The sequence below is a fragment of the Myotis brandtii genome, unplaced genomic scaffold (genome assembly GCF_000412655.1).
Source record: "Myotis brandtii unplaced genomic scaffold, ASM41265v1 scaffold236, whole genome shotgun sequence".
Classification (NCBI taxonomy): domain Eukaryota; kingdom Metazoa; phylum Chordata; class Mammalia; order Chiroptera; family Vespertilionidae; genus Myotis; species Myotis brandtii.
The window spans coordinates 34256-51995 of NW_005358901.1; the positions used below are offsets into that span (position 1 = coordinate 34256).

The 17740-nt window shown below is 39.2% G+C and overlaps 1 protein-coding gene across 4 annotated transcripts in view; it reads left to right on the forward strand.

Moving 5' to 3' along the window:
• The window catches only part of PBK (PDZ binding kinase), a 29866-nt gene that overhangs the window by 3699 nt on the left and 8427 nt on the right, over positions 1-17740 (forward strand). For all 4 annotated transcript variants that reach the window (XM_014540070.1, XM_014540069.1, XM_014540068.1 and 1 more), the window contains exons 2-5: positions 5732-5825; positions 11363-11505; positions 13108-13277; positions 16862-16991. In XM_014540070.1, coding sequence (XP_014395556.1) covers positions 5732-5825; positions 11363-11505; positions 13108-13277; positions 16862-16991 — 537 coding nt within the window. The remainder of the gene's footprint in view (positions 1-5731; positions 5826-11362; positions 11506-13107; positions 13278-16861; positions 16992-17740) is intronic.

Below are 17740 nucleotides of genomic sequence, written 5' to 3' on the forward strand. Positions count from 1 at the left end.
TCAGATCCTTGCTTTCCATTACCTTGAGTACTTCATGCCATTCCCTTCTGGCCTGTAGAGTTTCTGATGAGAAATCAGGTGTCAGCCTTATGGGAACTTCTTTGTAGGCAACAACTTTCTTTTCTTTTGCTGTCTTTAAAATTCTCCCTTTGTCTTTAATTTTTGGCATTTTAATTATGATGTGTCTGGGTGTGGGTCTGTTTGGGTTCTTCTTGTTTGGTGTTCTCTGTGCCTCCTGAACTTGTGTGACTTTTTCCTTTTCCAGGTTAGGGAAGTTTTCTATCATTATTTCTTCAAACACCTTCTCTATTCCTTTCTCCCTTTCTGCCTCTTCTGGCATTCATACTATTCTAATATTGTTACGTTTCACATTGTCCCACAGCTCCCTTAGGCTGTCCTGTTTTTTAATTGTTTTTTCTTTCTGGTTCTCTAATTGAGTGATATTTTCAACTCTATCTTCTAATTCACTGATTCGATCCACAGCTTCCCCTAATCTGCTGTGTATTCCTTCCAATGTGTTCTTTATTTGTGTTATGTCATTCTTTATCTCAGACTGTTCTTTTTTCCTAGTTACTATATCTTTTTCATATTGTTGAGCATTTTTATTTTTATTTTTTTAATATATTTTATTGATTTTTCACAGGGAGGAAGGGAGAGGGATAGAGAGCCAGAAACATCGATGAGAGAGAAACATCAATCAGCTGCCTCCTGCGCACTCCCCACTGGGGATGTGCCCGCAACCAAGGCACATGCCCCTGACCGGAATCGAACCTGGGACCTTTGAGTCTGCAGGCTGATGCTCTATCCACTGAGCCAAACCGGTTAGGGCTTGTTGAGCATTTTTAACATCATTACTCTGAATTCGGTTTCAGATAAATTTCTTATCTCTTTCATTTATTTATCTCTTTTTCTGGAGAATTCGCTAGTTCTTTCATTTGGGGGTTCTTTCTTTGTTTCCTCATTTTGGTTGTCTCTTTGGGTTTGTGACTATGTTTTAGGTAGATCCTCTATACCTCTCAATCTCTAGTGCAGGATAGTGTTAAAGGTTGTTTCTGACTAATTGGATTAGGCAAAGACTCCAAACCTCCAGAGACTGCCTCTGTCCGCAGACTAATAGGATTCCGACTTGAATTGCCCCCAGCCAGGCAATGGTCCTCAGGTGTGGCAAGATTCTTCCCCCAAGGCAAGGCAGATGTCTATGTGGGAAAGATGTCCTCCACAGTGTGAGGGAATTACACAGCCCAGGAAACTTGGGGTGTCTGCCTTCTGAGCTCTATCCCCCAAGTCTCCAGTCTAGGTTCTGCTCTCACAGCTCCAGTCCACTTCACCGTCCCTCTGCCAGAGCACAAGGTGGGTGGCTCAGGGAATTTTTGTGCGTTGGCTCTTTAAGAGGGTGCCCGAACTTTTAGCTGCCACTCCTTGGCAGACAACATCCCACTGCTTTTCACAGCTAGATGTGGGTACCCTCCTCAGTTTTGGTGCTCTCTGCTAGGGAGCCCAACTTCGGGATTAGATCCCAGAGTTCTCAGTGGCACCCCCCCACAACTGAGATATCTCTCTGGGACTTCAGTTGCCATCTGTGGGTGCCCCACCAGTCCTTTAGCGCCTCTGCCCCTCCTACCAGTCTCTATGCGGTCTCCACTTTTGGTCCTTGGGTATCAGGGTTCTCTCCTGTGAGTTTTCTATTGATTATTCAGGAAGCCTTTCCGTATTTCACTTGCAATTCCAGCTTGTTCCTGGGAGCATGTCCATGCAGCATCCTCCTACTCTGCTGCCATTTTAAATCTCCAATTGTTTTGAAATTTTATTTTTTACCTATGAATTGAACTGAGTCCTAAATTTGTCTAGTTTTCCTGGATGTTTAGCTACAGCTCTCCAGAGTAATACTTACTTTTTTCCCATCCTTAGCCTTGGAATCAATGAGTACTAAAATCTTCTTTATAGGAAGATTTTAACTGTGACTTCACAGTTAATCGATATTGGGCTATTCGAGTTATCTATTTCTTCTTGTGTAAACTTTGTTAGTGTTTTTCAAGGAATTTGTTTATTCTAAGTTGTCAAATTTATGGGCATAAAGTTATTTATGACATACTCTTATTATCCTTTTAATGTCAGTAATGTCAGCAGGGTCTGTGGTGATATCTTTTTGATTTCTGGTACTGATTTTTCTTCCTTGATCAGTTTATCTTGGTGAATGTTTCATGCAATTGAAAAGATCACATTTTCTGCTGTTTTTTGGTATAGTGTTACATAAATATCGATGAGGCCAATCTAGTTGACTTATGTTGAACAAGTTCAGGTCTTCTGTATCCCTATTGATTTTCTGTCTATTCTGTTACTGAGAGAGGTGTATTTTCAACTACAATTGTGGATTTGTCTATTTTTTAAAACATGTTTTTACAGAGAGAGAGGAAGTGAGAGGGAAACATCAGTGAGAGAAACATTGATTGGCAGCCTCCTACACGCCCACACTGGGGATCAAGCTCACAACCCCCAGGCATGTGCCCTGACTGGGAATGGAACCAGTGACTTCTTATTTCATGTGTTGATGCTCAACCACTGAGCCATATCAACTGGGCTCGATTTGTCTATTTTTTTCTTTCCATTCTATCACTTGTTTTACATTTTTTGAAACTTGTTATTAGGTACATATACATTTAGGAAGGTTATTCTTTGATGAATTTACCCCCTTACTGATATGAATTGTTTTTATTTATCTGATGTTGTACTCTCTTCTAAGTTCACTTTATGTGATATTAATTGAACCACTCCAGTTTGATTAGTGTTTGAATATTATGTTTTACAACCCTTTACTTTTAACCTATTTGTGTCTTTATATTTAAAGTGAGTTTATTACACAGCATGTAGTTACTTATGTCTTGTTTTGGTTTTATCATGTCAACTTCTGCCTTATATATGACTGTTTAGTCACTGTCTACATGTGGCTATTTAAATTTAGATTCAAATGAATTAAAACTAAATAAAATTATAAATTTAGTTTCTTAGTTATACTAGTCACGTTTCTATCATGACAGAAATTCTATTGGATAACACTGTATAGACCATTTACATTTAATGTAATTCTCTATGGTTGGATTTAAATCTATTTTTTTATTGTCCATAGCAAATTGGCGATATCTTTATTTTTCTTCCTAATATTTTTCTCTGTGCTTCATTTTTTTAAAAAATATATTTTTATTGATTTCAGAGAGGAAGGGAGAGGGAGAGAGAGAGATAGAAACATCAATGATGAGAGAGAATCATTGATCGGCTGCCTCCTGCATGCCCCCTGCTGGGGATCGAGCCTGCAACCCAGGCATGTGCCCTTGACTGGAATCGAACCTGGGACCCTTCATTCCGCAGGCTGATGCTCTATCCACTGAGCCAAACCAGGTAGGGCTGTGCATCATTTTTGATATTTTTTGTTGTTTTGTCTTAAAATTTAGTGACCTTTTGCTCTAAGATGGTATCATTCTTGTCCTTTGTATTTTTCATTTCTCTAAGTTCATTAGGATCTTTTTTTATTTTTCTGTCTTAATTTGTTATGCTCACATTTTCCTTTACATCATTAGTGTATTTTTTAAGATTTATATGTTAAGGCTTTTATCTGCTACTTCTATATCTGTATGTTTCTATTGGTTTATTTTTCTCCTGGAAAGGGTCATATTTTCTTGCTTCTTTCATACCTGGTAATTTTTTATTGGCTGTGAGAGATTTTACATTGTCAAGTGCCGAACTTCATTCCTTTGAAGGGTGTGTGATTTTGTTGTGCTGAACCTGCAGTTAAGTTTCCTGCACATTGGCTTTTTTCTTTTGAGTCTTGCTTTTAGGCTTTGTTCTAAACTTTTTCCTTAGGCTAAAATTTAGCTGTACTACTAAGTCATGACCCTTTAGAGCAGCGGTTCTCAACCTGTGGGTCGCGACCCCTTTGGGGGTCGAACAACCCTTTCACAGGGGTCGCCTAAGACCATTGGAAAACACATATATAATTACATATTGTTTTTGTGATTAATCACTATGCTTTAATTATGTTCAATTTGTAACAATGAAATTGGGGGTCACCACAACATGAGGAACTGTATTAAAGGGTCGCGGCATTAGGAAGGTTGAGAACCACTGCTTTAGAGGACTTTACTCAATGCCCTGTGTTAGAGTTACCACACTCTGGCTGATGGTAAGTGAACTATTCCTAGACCTGTGTAATCTCCCATCATGATTTAGCCTATTACTTGGGTTTGGTGGTTTCTTCAGCTTTGGGGAATCATGTCCATTATATGTACAGAAAGTATTTAGTCAAATGCTTAAAGGGAGATCTCTTTTTAGATCTCTGGAGCTTTCTTATTTTGTGGCTTCTTTAGTTCTCTGCTCCATAAATTCTAGCTATTTAGGTTTCCTTGACCTATGACGTCTCTCTCCTCAACTTGACAAGACCTCTGAGCTCTGTTTCTTTGTGCTTTGGCTAGAAACTGCTTTTTAGTAGTAAGTTAGGGTAACGATAGGGATCCCCCCATTTGTTTCTCTTCTCTCAAAGATCACAATCCTGCTCTGCCTATTGTCAGGTATATGAAAACTGTTATATTTTGTCAAGTTTTCTAGATGGCAATTCCAAGGGCAGTTAATTATTCACTAGCAAAAGTAAGACTTCTATATTTTATCTTTTTTTATGACTGTATAATGCTTTGTAATATAGATGTACTATAATTATGACCAATGATTATTACTAAGGGGTGTTTTTGTGTGTTTTTCTGCAGCCACAAAAGTGAATCCCAATCCTATATAATAAAAGCCTAATATGCTAAGTGTCCGGTCAACCGGTCGGCCGTTCAACCAATCAAAGCATAATATGATAATGATATGCTAGGCAGCTCAACTGCTCGCTAGGATGTGCACTGACCACCAGGGGGCAGATAGTTGACTGGTCGACCACTTGCTATGACATGCACTAACCACCAGGGGTTAGCTTGCTGCTGGGGTCTGGCTGATTGGGATTGAGTGAGATGGGCCAGACATGCCCTAGAGCCCTCCCTTAGTTTGCTGCTGGGGTCCGGCTGATTGGGATTGAGTGAGATGGGCCAGACATGCCCTAGAGCCCTCCCATAGTCCCTCCCCAGCTGGCCAACCTCCCACATTCCTTCCCGGCCCTGATTGTGCACCGGTGGGGTCCCTCGGCCTGACCTGCGCCCTCTCGCAATCTGGGACCCCTCAGGAGATGTCGGAGAGCTGGTTTCGGCCCGATGCCACAGGCCAGGCCGAGGGACCCCACTGGTGCACAAATTCGTGCACTGGGCCTCTAGTATTCAAATATATATGCTTGCATACATGTATGTGTATGATGTCTTTGGGCACATGCTGTACTGAGGTGTTGGCAAACTATTTGTAAAGGGCCAGATAGTAAATAGTTTAGACTTTAGACTTTGTTGGCCACCCAGAAACACTATTGTATATTCTTATTTTACCTGTTTTTTTGTGTGTGTTTTTTTTAATCAACACTTTCAAAAACATTTCTTAACTTCTGGACCATATAAAATCAAGCTTCAGTGTTACTGTAAGATAGAACTCCAAAAGTAGACTTGACCAAGGGGTCTCCATTTAAAATTAGGGTGGATAGTGTCAAATTGCTCTCCAAAAGATTATGCCAATTAATACTCTTAACAATAGTGTATTGCAAATGTTCAGATGCATTTGTAGAAGTCTTTTCAAATACTAATTTTTAATTCTTTCTGACACTTAGCGTTATGTTCAACTCCATGTATAAAAATTCCTGCCTCTCCGTTTATGCAGAAGCTTGGCTATGGCACAGGGGTAAATGTCTACCTTATGAAAAGGTGAGTATACGATTTTAGATTAACCTTTTTACATGGAACCATAGTTCAACTGTACTTGGAGACAAAGGAAAATTCAAGTATTTAGATTTGAGGTATGTTCCTGATCCTGCTATATTCAGTCTCAGAACCTTTTATAACTTTACCAGAGCTCTCTACCTGGTATACATTTCTTTTAACTTTTCTCCTAATTAATTATTAAAGTGGGTGTCTCGAAGCATTTTGGCCACTTAAACACTCCTTTTGTGTTTGTGTGCTGTTTTGTGAACGTGTGTTTTTTAGTGAATAAAAACTCAGTCATCTAAATTATTTTGAAAGAAAAAAATTTTTGTAGACTCATGGCTAGTCTCATTTTTTTTCCCTTTCTTAAAAAATTGTCTTTAAATGTAAAGTGTGTTGTTAATAAAGTTCTACTGTATATAACAATCAAAAAGCTTCATATGGTGGCTGATTGAAAAATAGCAGTCCCTGCCTGATTCTACTACTCCTTGTAATGTGTCCCTGTCAGCCTGGGATTTTCCTCTCCTGGTAACCTGGAGATTGCCTTTGTTTCTCGGGTGAATTGGATCTTCTGTTGTTCTGTACCTCATGTCTTACTATTTCTTGGTTTACATCTTGTTTTGTTTGAGGACATTTGGTAGCTCCATATGAAAAAGTACACGAGAGGTACATTTAAAAAAATATATATTTTTATTGATTTCAGAGAGGATGGGAGAGAGATAGAAACATCAATGATGAGAGAGAATCATTGATTGGCTGCCTCCTGCAGGCCCCCTACTGGGGATCGAGCCTGCAACCCGGGCATGTGCCCTTGTCTAGAGTCGAACGTGGGATCCTTTAGTCCACAGGCTGACGCTCTATCCACTGAGCCAAACCGGTTAGGGCCACAGGAGATGCATTTTTGAGAATTGGCATTTCTAAAATGTTTTCATTCTACACTAATACTTGAATGGCTCTTTTTGTTTTTCTGGGCCAGAATTCTTGTTTGGACATAATTTTCCTCCACAACTTTGAGGACATTGTTCCATTATCTGTTAGCCTGCAGTGTTGCTGCTGAGAATTCTGAAGCCTTTCTGATTGCCGTTTCTTTTGTTACCTGTTTTATGTTATCTACTAGAGGCCCGGTGCACAAAAATTTTTGCACTTGTGGGGGGGGGTCCCTTAGCCAAGCCTGTGCCCTCTTGCAGTCTGGGACCCCTCGGGGGATGTCAACCTGCTGGTTTAGGCCCACTCCCCAGGGGATCTGGCCTAAGCTGGCAGTCAGACATCCCTCTGGCAGCCTGGGAGCCCTCGGCGGATGTCCACTTGCCAGCGGGGAGCAGGCCTAAGCTGCAGTCGGACATCCTTAGCGCTACTGAGGAGGCGGGAGAGGTTCCCGCCACCACCGCTGTGTTGGCAGCTGTCAGCCTGGCTTGTTGCTGAGCAGAGCACCCCCTGTGGGAGCGCACTGACCACCAGGGGGCATCTCCTGCATTGAGCGTCTGCCCCCTGCTGGTCAGTGTGTTTCATAGTGACCGGTCATTCCCAGTCGTTCTGCTGTTAGGGTCAATTTGCATATTACCCTTTTATTATATAGGATAGAGGCCTGGTGCATGGGTGGGGGCTGGCTGGTTTGCCCTGAAGGGTGTCCCGGATCAAGGTTGGGGCCCTGCTAGGGTGCCTGGCCATCCTGGGTGAGGGGCTGAGGGCTGTTTTCAGGCTGGCGACACCCCCTTCAGGGTAGGGGGTCCTGCTGGGGTGCCTGGCCAGCCTGGGTGAGGGGCTGATGGTTATTTTCAGGCTGGCCATGGCCCCGGGCTGGAAGCAGGTATCTGGGATTTATTTAACTTCTATAATTGAAATTTTGTAGCCTTGGTCCCGGCCTGAAGCCTGGGTTGCCCCTGGCAACCCATGTTCCCAGCCCCTCCTTGAGCGGAGGCCAGGCCAGCTGGAAGCAGGTATCTGGGATTTATTTATCTTCTATAATTGAAACTTTGTAGCCTTGAGCGGAGCTCAGGGCTGGCCAGGGCAGGCGGGAAGCTTGGCTTCCTCCATCGCCAGGGGCAACCTAAGCCTCCTGCTCACTCCAGTTCCGTGGTCGCTGCCATCTTTGTGATGGACTGATGGAGTGAGGGTGTGATGGTTAATTTGCATATTACTCTTTTATTAGATAGGATTCCTCCCAGTGTTCTGAACTTTGTATATTTATTTGTCACCAGTGTTCTGAAATTTCACAGTGACATGCATAGGTGTGGCATTCTGAAAATTCCTGTTCTTAAATTTTTAAGAAGTTATTTTTAAAATTCTTTACTGACATTTTTCACCCCTGTCTTCCTATTCTTTATGTGGATGTTCCACTTATGGACTGATCTCTGTTTTTTCCCTGATTTTTCTATTTTCTCTTTGTTCTATTTTCTGAGAGATTTTCCCAACCTCATCTGATACTTCTATTGAGTTTTTCATTTTTATCTATTTTGTTTTTAACTAATTATCTGAAAGTTTTCCTTTTTAAAATGGCATCCTAAGTCTTTTGGGAGTGCTAGAAATGTTCTATATATTGGTCTTGATGGTGATAGCATATATGAAAACTCATTGAGCATTTAGTATGCATATGGTCATGAATTACTGTGTTCCTGTATGTTCACAGGCATTCAACTTTACTGATAAGCCTCAAACTAAAGACCCTCTGCTTTAGCCCCTTTCAAAACTAGTTTTCAGTCTTGAGAAGCTGAGGAGATAGGGAATGGGCAACTGCCTAGAGATACAGTATCAGGAAGGGTATCTAGGAATCTACCTGCTTATGAATAAGTTCAAGAAGTTCATGGGGCCTGTTGTCATTTATTTTCATCTGCTTTCTAGCTTCCAAAAGTTTGTTGTGTCTCCTTTGTTATTTCCATCCTTGTTGGTGGGTATATGTCTTAAACTATCCATTTTTTTTTACATGACTGAGGCTTCAGCGGGATCAAAATTGTATATGTATGTTCAAGGTATCATTGGTCTAAAGCAGTGGTTCTCATCCTTCTGGCCCTTTAAATACAGTTCCTCATGTTGTGACCCAACCATAAAATTATTTTCGTTGCTACTTCATAACTGTAATGTTGCTACTGTTATGAATTGTAATGTAAAGATCGGATATGCAGGATTGTCTTAGGCGACCCCTGTGAAAGGGTCGTTCGACCTCCAAAGGGGTCGCGACCCACAGGTTGAGAACTGCTGGTCTAAAGTATATTTTTAATGTTAAATCAAGTTTGCATCCCCAGAATAAACCCAACATAGTTTTGATGTATTATTTTTTAAATATATACTGATAGATTTAGTTTGCTATTTGTTTAGAATTTTTGCATCTGTGATATTGATACTGACCTGTGGTTTTCATTTTATTGCTGTTTCTGTTTAATTTTTTTCTTTTTTTTTTTTTTAAAGTGTCCCATTTTTATTTTTATTTTTTTTTTATTTTTTATTTTTTTTAAATATATTTTTTTATTGATTTTTTACAGAGAGGAAGGGAGAGAGATAGAGAGTTAGAAACATCGATGAGAGAGAAACATCGATCAGCCGCCTCCTGCACATCTCCCACCGGGAATGTGCCTGCAACCAAGGTACATGCCCTTGACCGGAATCGAACCCGGGACCCTTGAGTCCGCAGGCCGACGCTCCATCCACTGAGCCAAACCGGTTTTGGCTAATTTTTTTCTTATATATTTTTTATTTATTTCAGAGAGGAAGGGAGAGGGAGAGAGATAGAAGCATCAATGATGAGATAGAATCATTGGCTGCCTCCTGCACCCACTGGGGTTCGACCCCGAAACCTGGGCATGTGCCCTGACCAGGAATTAAACTGTGACCTCCTGGTTCATAGGTCAACACTCAACCACTGAGCCACGTCAGCCAGGCTCTGTTTAATTTTTGTAATTAAGTTTATACTAGGCTCTTAACTCCTTTTCTTTCTATTCCTTGGAAAAGATTGAATGCTAGGTCTCTTGAAAGTTTAGTAAACTCACCTGGAAAGTTATCTAGGCTTTGTATTTCTTGTGGGAAGATTTTAAAATCTTGATTAAATTTCTTCTTTCATCAATTTTCTTAGATTTTTTTTCTTTAGAATTTGACCATTTTGTCTTTTAAATTTATTGTTTAAAAGTTTTATTATTTTTTAATCTTTATTTGTTGAAAGTATTACATTTGTCCCCCTTCTACCCCCTTGATCCACTTCAGCCCACAAAAGTTTTATTCACTTTTATTTTTAACCTCTGCTATTTCTATAGTTATGTCCTCACTTTTTATTGTAATATTATTTATGCCTCCTTTTATTTTTTTCCTTGTGCAATCTCTGTTTTATTAGCCTTTTCAGTAAACTAACTTTTAGCTTGATTAAGTATTTTATTCAGATTTTATAAATAGTTTTTGTCATTATATAGATCAGGATATGTTATGGAAAAGGTAAAGGATGGACTTGGTCACTGAATTCTAAACATTCAAGAGTTAAAACTTGAAACTTAAAAAATATATTTTTCATAAGAAGATGATATGAAAGAGATTATCCCCAAATGCTCTTGTTATCTAAAACTGGAGGTATAAGAATAGTGTAGATAAACATATGAATGATAGATGTATATGAAATAAGAAATCTAGTGATCCTTTGAGTACATGTTTTTTGATTTAAAGAAGAAAAAGTCCTGCAGTCATAGAGGTATGCTTATGAGGGTAGTACAAAGCTAAATGGATTCTTAGTTCAATCTGCTGTTGTGTTCTTACAGATAAACTTTAACTTTTGAGGCTATTTTACTAACCTTTGTGCCTATATGTTGTATATACTTTACTTCTATAATTTGCTGTACTCATAAATAAATGGCTACCTTGTCAGGTAAATATTTCTCTGATTTTGTTTTACCTGTTTATTTATTTAGGTCTCAAAACATTTGCACTTTAAATATTAAGCCAGATAATCAACACAGTTTACATTTTCTCTCTCATTTATATCTTTATTATTATTGCCTTAAGCTCATGTCTTTAAGTATTCAGTGAAGGTAGAGATGGATTGGTTAGTGGAGAGGCATAATATTTGTTGGAGAAGAACAGTCTGCTGCTATATGGACGATTACATATGGGCCAAATGTTTCTTGTATGTCTCTTATTTAAATTATTTCTTAGAGATTAGTGTTTATTATTTAGCATTCTAGAACTTGTCAGTGGTACATATCGTTAAATGTTTGATAACTAGTTGGTAGTGCAACATGCTTGATTAGAAAAATTTAAAAATAGTAATCTTGAAGTTTAAAATTTATGACAATCCATCTTTTTTCTTCTAGTTTTCTCTTTTTATCCCTCCTTTCCAGCAATAGATATCAGACTACTCTTGTAATCAAGATATATCAGCTATTTATCTTCCAGATTGAAAAGGAAATGTAAAAGAGGTGTTGATAGTATAAAATTTTGTAAATTTAAAATAAAACAACAAATTATCAAGTCCTTTTCAAAAATTGGAAGTTCTTGTTAGTCATTTGGAAATAAATGCATTATGTTTATTATTATTTATACATTTTATGATTGATTATTTTTTTAAGATCTCCAAGAGGCTTGTCTCATTCTCCTTGGGCTGTGAAAAAGATTAATTCTAAATGTAATGGTGATTATCAAAGTATGTATCAAAAGAGATTAACTGATGAAGCTAAGATTTTGAAAAACCTTCATCATCCAAATATTATAGGTAAGTTTAAATTTTATTTGGTAGCAGGATCTTGTATATTATTCTGTTTATCAGAAACAGTTTATATAATTTCTTAACCATTTTCAGTAATAAAAATGAAGAGGATGGTGGTAGAGTTTGGTAAGAATCAAATTAAGGTAAACATTCTAAAATAAAAGTTAGTATACATTTTTAGATGCTTAAGTATGTATTTAAAACATCGTGGGATCACTTATATGTGGAATGTAATGAACAAAATAAACTATGAACAAAAAAGATCCAGAGACATTAAAGCATGCAACAGACTGACTTGTTTCAGAGGGAAGGCAGGAGGTGGGGGGGAAGAGATTAACCAATAAACTTATAAGCATATATGCATAGCCCATGGATAGACAAGGCCTGGGGAGGAGGCAGAATCAGGGTGGAGAGAGTCAGTGGGGACATCTAATAATTTCAACAGTAAAGATAAATTTTAAAAAATAATAATTTAAAAAATCATGGGAATAGTTAGTCATGCCCTAGCTGCCTTGGCTCAGTGGATAGAGCGTCGGCCTGCGGACTAAAGGGTCCTGGGTTCAATTCCGGTCAGGGGCACATGCCTGGGTTTCAGGCTCGATCCCCAGTAGGGGGCGTGTAGGAGGCCCATCAATGATTCTCTCTAATCATTGATGTTTCTATCTCTCCCTCTCCCTTCCTCTCTGAAATCAATAAAAATATTAAAAAATATATTTAAAAAAAATAGTCATGATGCTGGTACTATGGAGAATTCAGGAATATAGAGTGATCTTCATTTAGATATAAGTAGGGCTCGAACCGTTATATTTAGGAATGCATAAGATATTTTAAAATTTTAATTTGTGATACTATTTGTAAAAACTGAAGGCATTTTAAATTAGATGACTGAATTAGTTTTATAAATAACTAGAGGCCCGGTGCACAGATTTGTGCACTGGTGTGGTCCCTCAACCTGGCCTGTGCCCTCTTGCAATCTGGGACCCCTTGGGGGATCTTGGAGAGCTGGTTTCTGCCTGATCCCCACATGCCAGGCTGAGGGACGCCACCAGTGCACGAATCCGTGCACCGGACCTCTAATATGCATATAAGATCGGTTAATCTCTTCCTGCCCTCCCCCCGTTCTCTGTGATTCATCAGTCTGTTCCTTGTTTCCATGCCTGTGGTTTCCGCTCCTGTGCTGAGCGTCTGCCCCCTGGTGGTCAGTGCGCATTATAGCTACCAGCTAGTTGCTTAGGCTTTTTTATATATAAACTAGAGGCCCAGTGCACGAATTCGTGCATAATTGGGGGGCCGATGGCGGGGCCAGCTGGCCAGGGGGTAGGGGCTGCAGGAGATTGGCTGTGAGAGTGCACTGACCACCAGGGGGCAGCTCCTGCATTGAGCATCTGCCCCCTGGTGGTCAGTGCACGTCATAGTGACTGGTCGACCAGTCATTCAGGTCGTTCCGTCGTAAAGGTCGCTTAGGCTTTTATATATACATAGATAGATAGCTGTTTCATTATATATTTGTCAGTGTTAATCCAGGTCCATTTTCAGTCACAGTACTATAAAAAACGTAAGTACTGTTGTTCTTCCCTATTCTAGTAGAAAATGTTATGTTTCTTTCAGGTTATCGTGCTTTCACTGAAGCCAATGATGGTAGTCTATGTCTTGCTATGGAATACGGGGGTGAAAAGTCTCTAAATGACTTAATTGAAGAACGAAATAAAGACAGCCACGATCCTTTTCCAGCAGCCACAATTTTAAAAGTTGCTTTGAACATGGCAAGAGGGTTAAAGGTAACTGTACCATTATATTTTACGTGACTTTTGTGGGACATTAGACAACTAAGTACAGTCTAGCCCAGCCGTGGGCAAACTACGGCCCGCGGGCCGGATCCGGCCCGTTTGAAATGAATAAAACTAAAAAAAAAAAGACTGTACCCTTTTATGTAATGATGTTTACTTTGAATTTATATTAGTTCACACAAACACTCCATCCATGCTTTTGTTCCGGCCCTCCGGTCCAGTTTAAGAACCCATTGTGGCCCTCGAGTCAAAAAGTTTGCCCACCCCTGGTCTAGCCAGTGTGCCTCAGTGATTGAGCGTCGACCCATGTGCCAAGAGGTTGCCCATTCAATTCCTGATCAGGGTATGTGCCCAGGTATTGGGCTTGATCCCCGGTGAGGGCCGTGCAGGAGGCAGCCAATCGATGTTCTCACTCATGGGTGTTTCTATCTTCTTTTCCCTTTCTCTCTCTCTAAGAAATAAAAACATATTAAAAACAAAGCAAAACCACCCTAACTGGTTTGGCTCAGTGGATAGAGCATCGGCCTGTGGACTCAAGGATCCCAGGTTCGATTCCAGTCAAGGGCATGTACCTTGGTTGCAGGCACATACCCAGTGGAGGGTGTGCAGGAGGCAGCTGATCAATGTTTCTCTCTCATCGATGTTTCTAATTCTCAATGGGGAAAAAAAGGAGACATATGTACTACTATTTGTAATACTTTAAATAATAAAAAAAAATCAATAAAATATATTTTTAAAAAAAAGAAGATTGGTAATTCTGCAACCTTTACAAATAAATGTATACATTTGAAGCATGCACATGGTAGGATTCTTCCCCAACTTTACAAAAGAAGGGGTTGCCATAAGTCAGCGGTTCTCAACCTGTGGGTCGCGACCACTTTGGCGGTTGAACGACCCTTTCACAGGGGTTGCCTAAGACAATCCTGCATATCAGATATTTACATTATGATTTATAACAGTAGCAACATTACAGTTATGAAGTAGCAACGAAAATAATTTTATGGTTGGGTCACAACATGAGGAACTGTATTTAAAGGGCCAGAAGGTTGAGAACCACTGCCTTAAGTGAAAGTTTCCTTATGGCAGCGGTTGCCAACCTTTCGGACCTCACAGACCACCAGTGGTCCTCAGACCACCAGTTGGTGACCCGCTGCCTTATGGAATATTTTGTGTTACAGAGTGTACTATTTCCTTATTTTGAAAGACCTTCACATAGTCCGAAATAACAAAATAACCCAAGTTAGGCAGTTTTGCTTACAGAGATCACATGTTAGATTTAGTTATGAAAGGATTAAATTTAACACAAATTTATTATTACTGGGGGTGTAGCCTAACCCCCTATTGATGTAAACAAGCTTCTTAAAGATTGTTTTGTGGCTGGTTTGGCTCAGTGGATAGAGTGTCAGCCTGCAGACTTGAAGGGTCTCGGGTTCAATTCTGATCAAGGGCACATGCCTGGGTTGTGGGCTCAGTCCTCAGTGGGAGGCATGCAGGAAGCAGCGGATCAGTGGTTCTCTCATCATGGATGTTTCAATTTCTCTCTCCCTTTCCCTTCCTCTCTGAAATCAATAAAAATATATTTAAAAAAAAAAGATTTGGGATATAGGTTTTGGCATCATGAATAGTCATCTATAGCAGCAGTCGCCAACCTTTCAGACCTCACGGACCACCAGTGGTCCGTGGACCACCAGTTGGTGACTGCTGATCTATAAGTCAAGTGAAAATAGCTCTCAATTTTATGCAAATAAATTATTGTGCCTTTGGATGGACAGTGTTAGAAATAAAAATAATTCCATATCCTAAATAACTTAAACAGAAGTAGTGATGGCCCCAGAAAACTGTTGGATGACTCAAATGCAGATTATGTAATGATACTGATGTCAAATTGTACATTAGAGTTTAAATAAAATTGATTTATGAAGTGTGAAATTGGAGAAAGGCAATATTTCTAAAGATACTTATTTTTTATTTTTAAATATATTTTTATTGATTTCAGAGAGGAAGGGAGAGGGAGAGAAACATCAGTGATGAGAGAGAATCATTGATTGGCTGCTTCCTGCATTCGCCCCACTGGGGATCAAGCCCCCAACCTGGACATGTGCCCCGACCAGGAATCAAACAGAGATCTTCTGTTTCATAGGTCTACACTCAACTACCGAACCCTGCCAGTCAGGCTAAGTATATATTTTTAATAAGCGTATAGAAAAAAAATTTTAAGTGGATAGGATAAACTAAATCAACAATTTGATTATTTAATAAATTACTTTAAATATATATAATGGAATTAATAAATTATGTATTTGAGCATATTGTCTTTATGATGGGCAACATTTAAATGAAGCACAGTGAGTATTTCAAGTTATATTCCAAGATTTATGTCTGCATCATTTCAAACCCAGTCATAGAGTAGATGCTCAAATGCTGATGAATGAACAAATAACAGGTTTGTAAGACATCTTTTATTATGGATGAATGTTGTTGTCAATTCTAAGAAAGGATTAATGTGTAAAACAAAAAATACTCTTAGATTATATTTCTGCTTCCTCTTCTTGTAGCCCTGTGTAGCCCTGAGTTATGTATTGTGTGTAGCCCTGAGTTATGTATTGTTTTGCATCATCTCAATTTGAAAAAAGTATCTCATTTTGAAGATTCCAAAATTATTCCTAAAATTTTCTAGCTTCAAATTAAGTTGCGGTATATTTTGATATCTCCATAACATCTTTTTTTTCTTTTCTTTTTTTTTCTTTAATCCTCACCCAAGGATGTGTTTTACTGATTTTTATTTTTTTTAAATATGTTTTTATTGATTTTAGAGGGAGATGGAGAAGGTGAGGGAGGGAGGGAGGGGAGGGAGGGAGGGAAGGAGCGAGAGCAAGAGTGAGAGAAGAGGGGGAACGGGAGAGTGAAAGAGAGAGGTTGGGAGCGAGTGAGAGAGAAACATCTGTGAGAGAATCATCGGTTGGTGAGAGAGGAAGAGAGAGAGAGAGAGAGAGAGAAACATCAGTGAAAGAGAATCATTGATTGGCTGCTTCCAGCACACCCAGACCGGGAGTAGAACCACTGGATGCACGGGAAGATGCTCAACCTACTGAGCCACACTGGCGGGGCTTACTGATGTTTAAAGAGAGAGGAAAGGGGGAGGGAGGGAGAGAGAGAGAGGGAAACATCGATCAGTTGCCTCCTACACACGCCCTGACTGGGGATTAAACCCAAACCTAGGTACATGCCCCAACAGGAATCAAACCCACAACTTTTTCGTGTACGGGACAATGCTCCAACTAACTTAGCCACCTGGCTGGGGCTTCTGCTGTAGCATCTTTTGATATAAAAGTATGTAAAAAGGGTTTGTAAATAAAAAGCTTATCTACAAGATTTCCAACAAATCTCTTAGATTTCTGGTGTGTTTGACAGACCAAGGTAACATGAGATATTTCCTTCTCTAGCTTCAAATAATTTGAAATGATGGTATAATCCTGTAGTTTAGGAAGGGAGTTCAAATTATATTTGTTTGAAGGTTATTTATGTGTATTTAGTTTGTATTTTTTTCATATATGTTAAATTTTCCACTATTTTAGTATCTGCACCAAGATAAGAAGTTGCTTCATGGAGACATAAAGTCTTCAAATGTTGTAATTAAAGGTGATTTTGAAACAATTAAAATCTGTGATGTAGGAGTCTCTCTACCATTGGATGAAAATATGACAGGTGAGTAGTATTCTAATTTGTAAAATTTCTTTAATATAATTTTAAAATTTCTAATTTTTACACGTTTAAATAAATAACTTTACATTCTTCAAAAATAAAAAACTATTAATAAAGTGTACACTAAAAATTATCCCTCTTGTATTTTTTCACTCAGCCTCCAGCCCCGTCTCTTGCCACATACACAGTATAAATTATTGTTTTCTTATTAATATATATTATAACTGAAGATAACTTTAGGAACTATTTCTAACCTAGATTGGGATTTTTAAAAAATGGTAGAAGATCTGGGAATAGAAAATGAAAAATTTTAAAAATATTTCAATTGTTGTTGTTAATCCTCACCCAAGGATATTCCTCCTGTTGATTTTTAGAGAGTGGATGGGAAGGAGGGAGGGTTGGGGAGAAGAGAGAGAGAAACATGATGCAAGAGACACACATTGATTGGTTGCCTCCCACACATGCCCTGACTGGGGCCCAGGACCGAACCTGCAACCCAGGTATGTGCCCTGGGCCAGGAGTTGAACCTATGACCCTTTGGTGTCTGGCCTGATGCTCTAACCACTGATCCACACCAACCAGGGTGAAAATAAAATTTTAATAAGATTTTATAAAGGAATTCATTTAGCATCAATACATTGACAAGGTTTGGGAAACTGATAGAAGAAGAAACTAGAGTGGAAGTAGGAAAGAGGTGCTAGCAAAGGCCAGTATTCTGCGTTTTGCCCGGTCCCACCCCACTCATTCTTCTC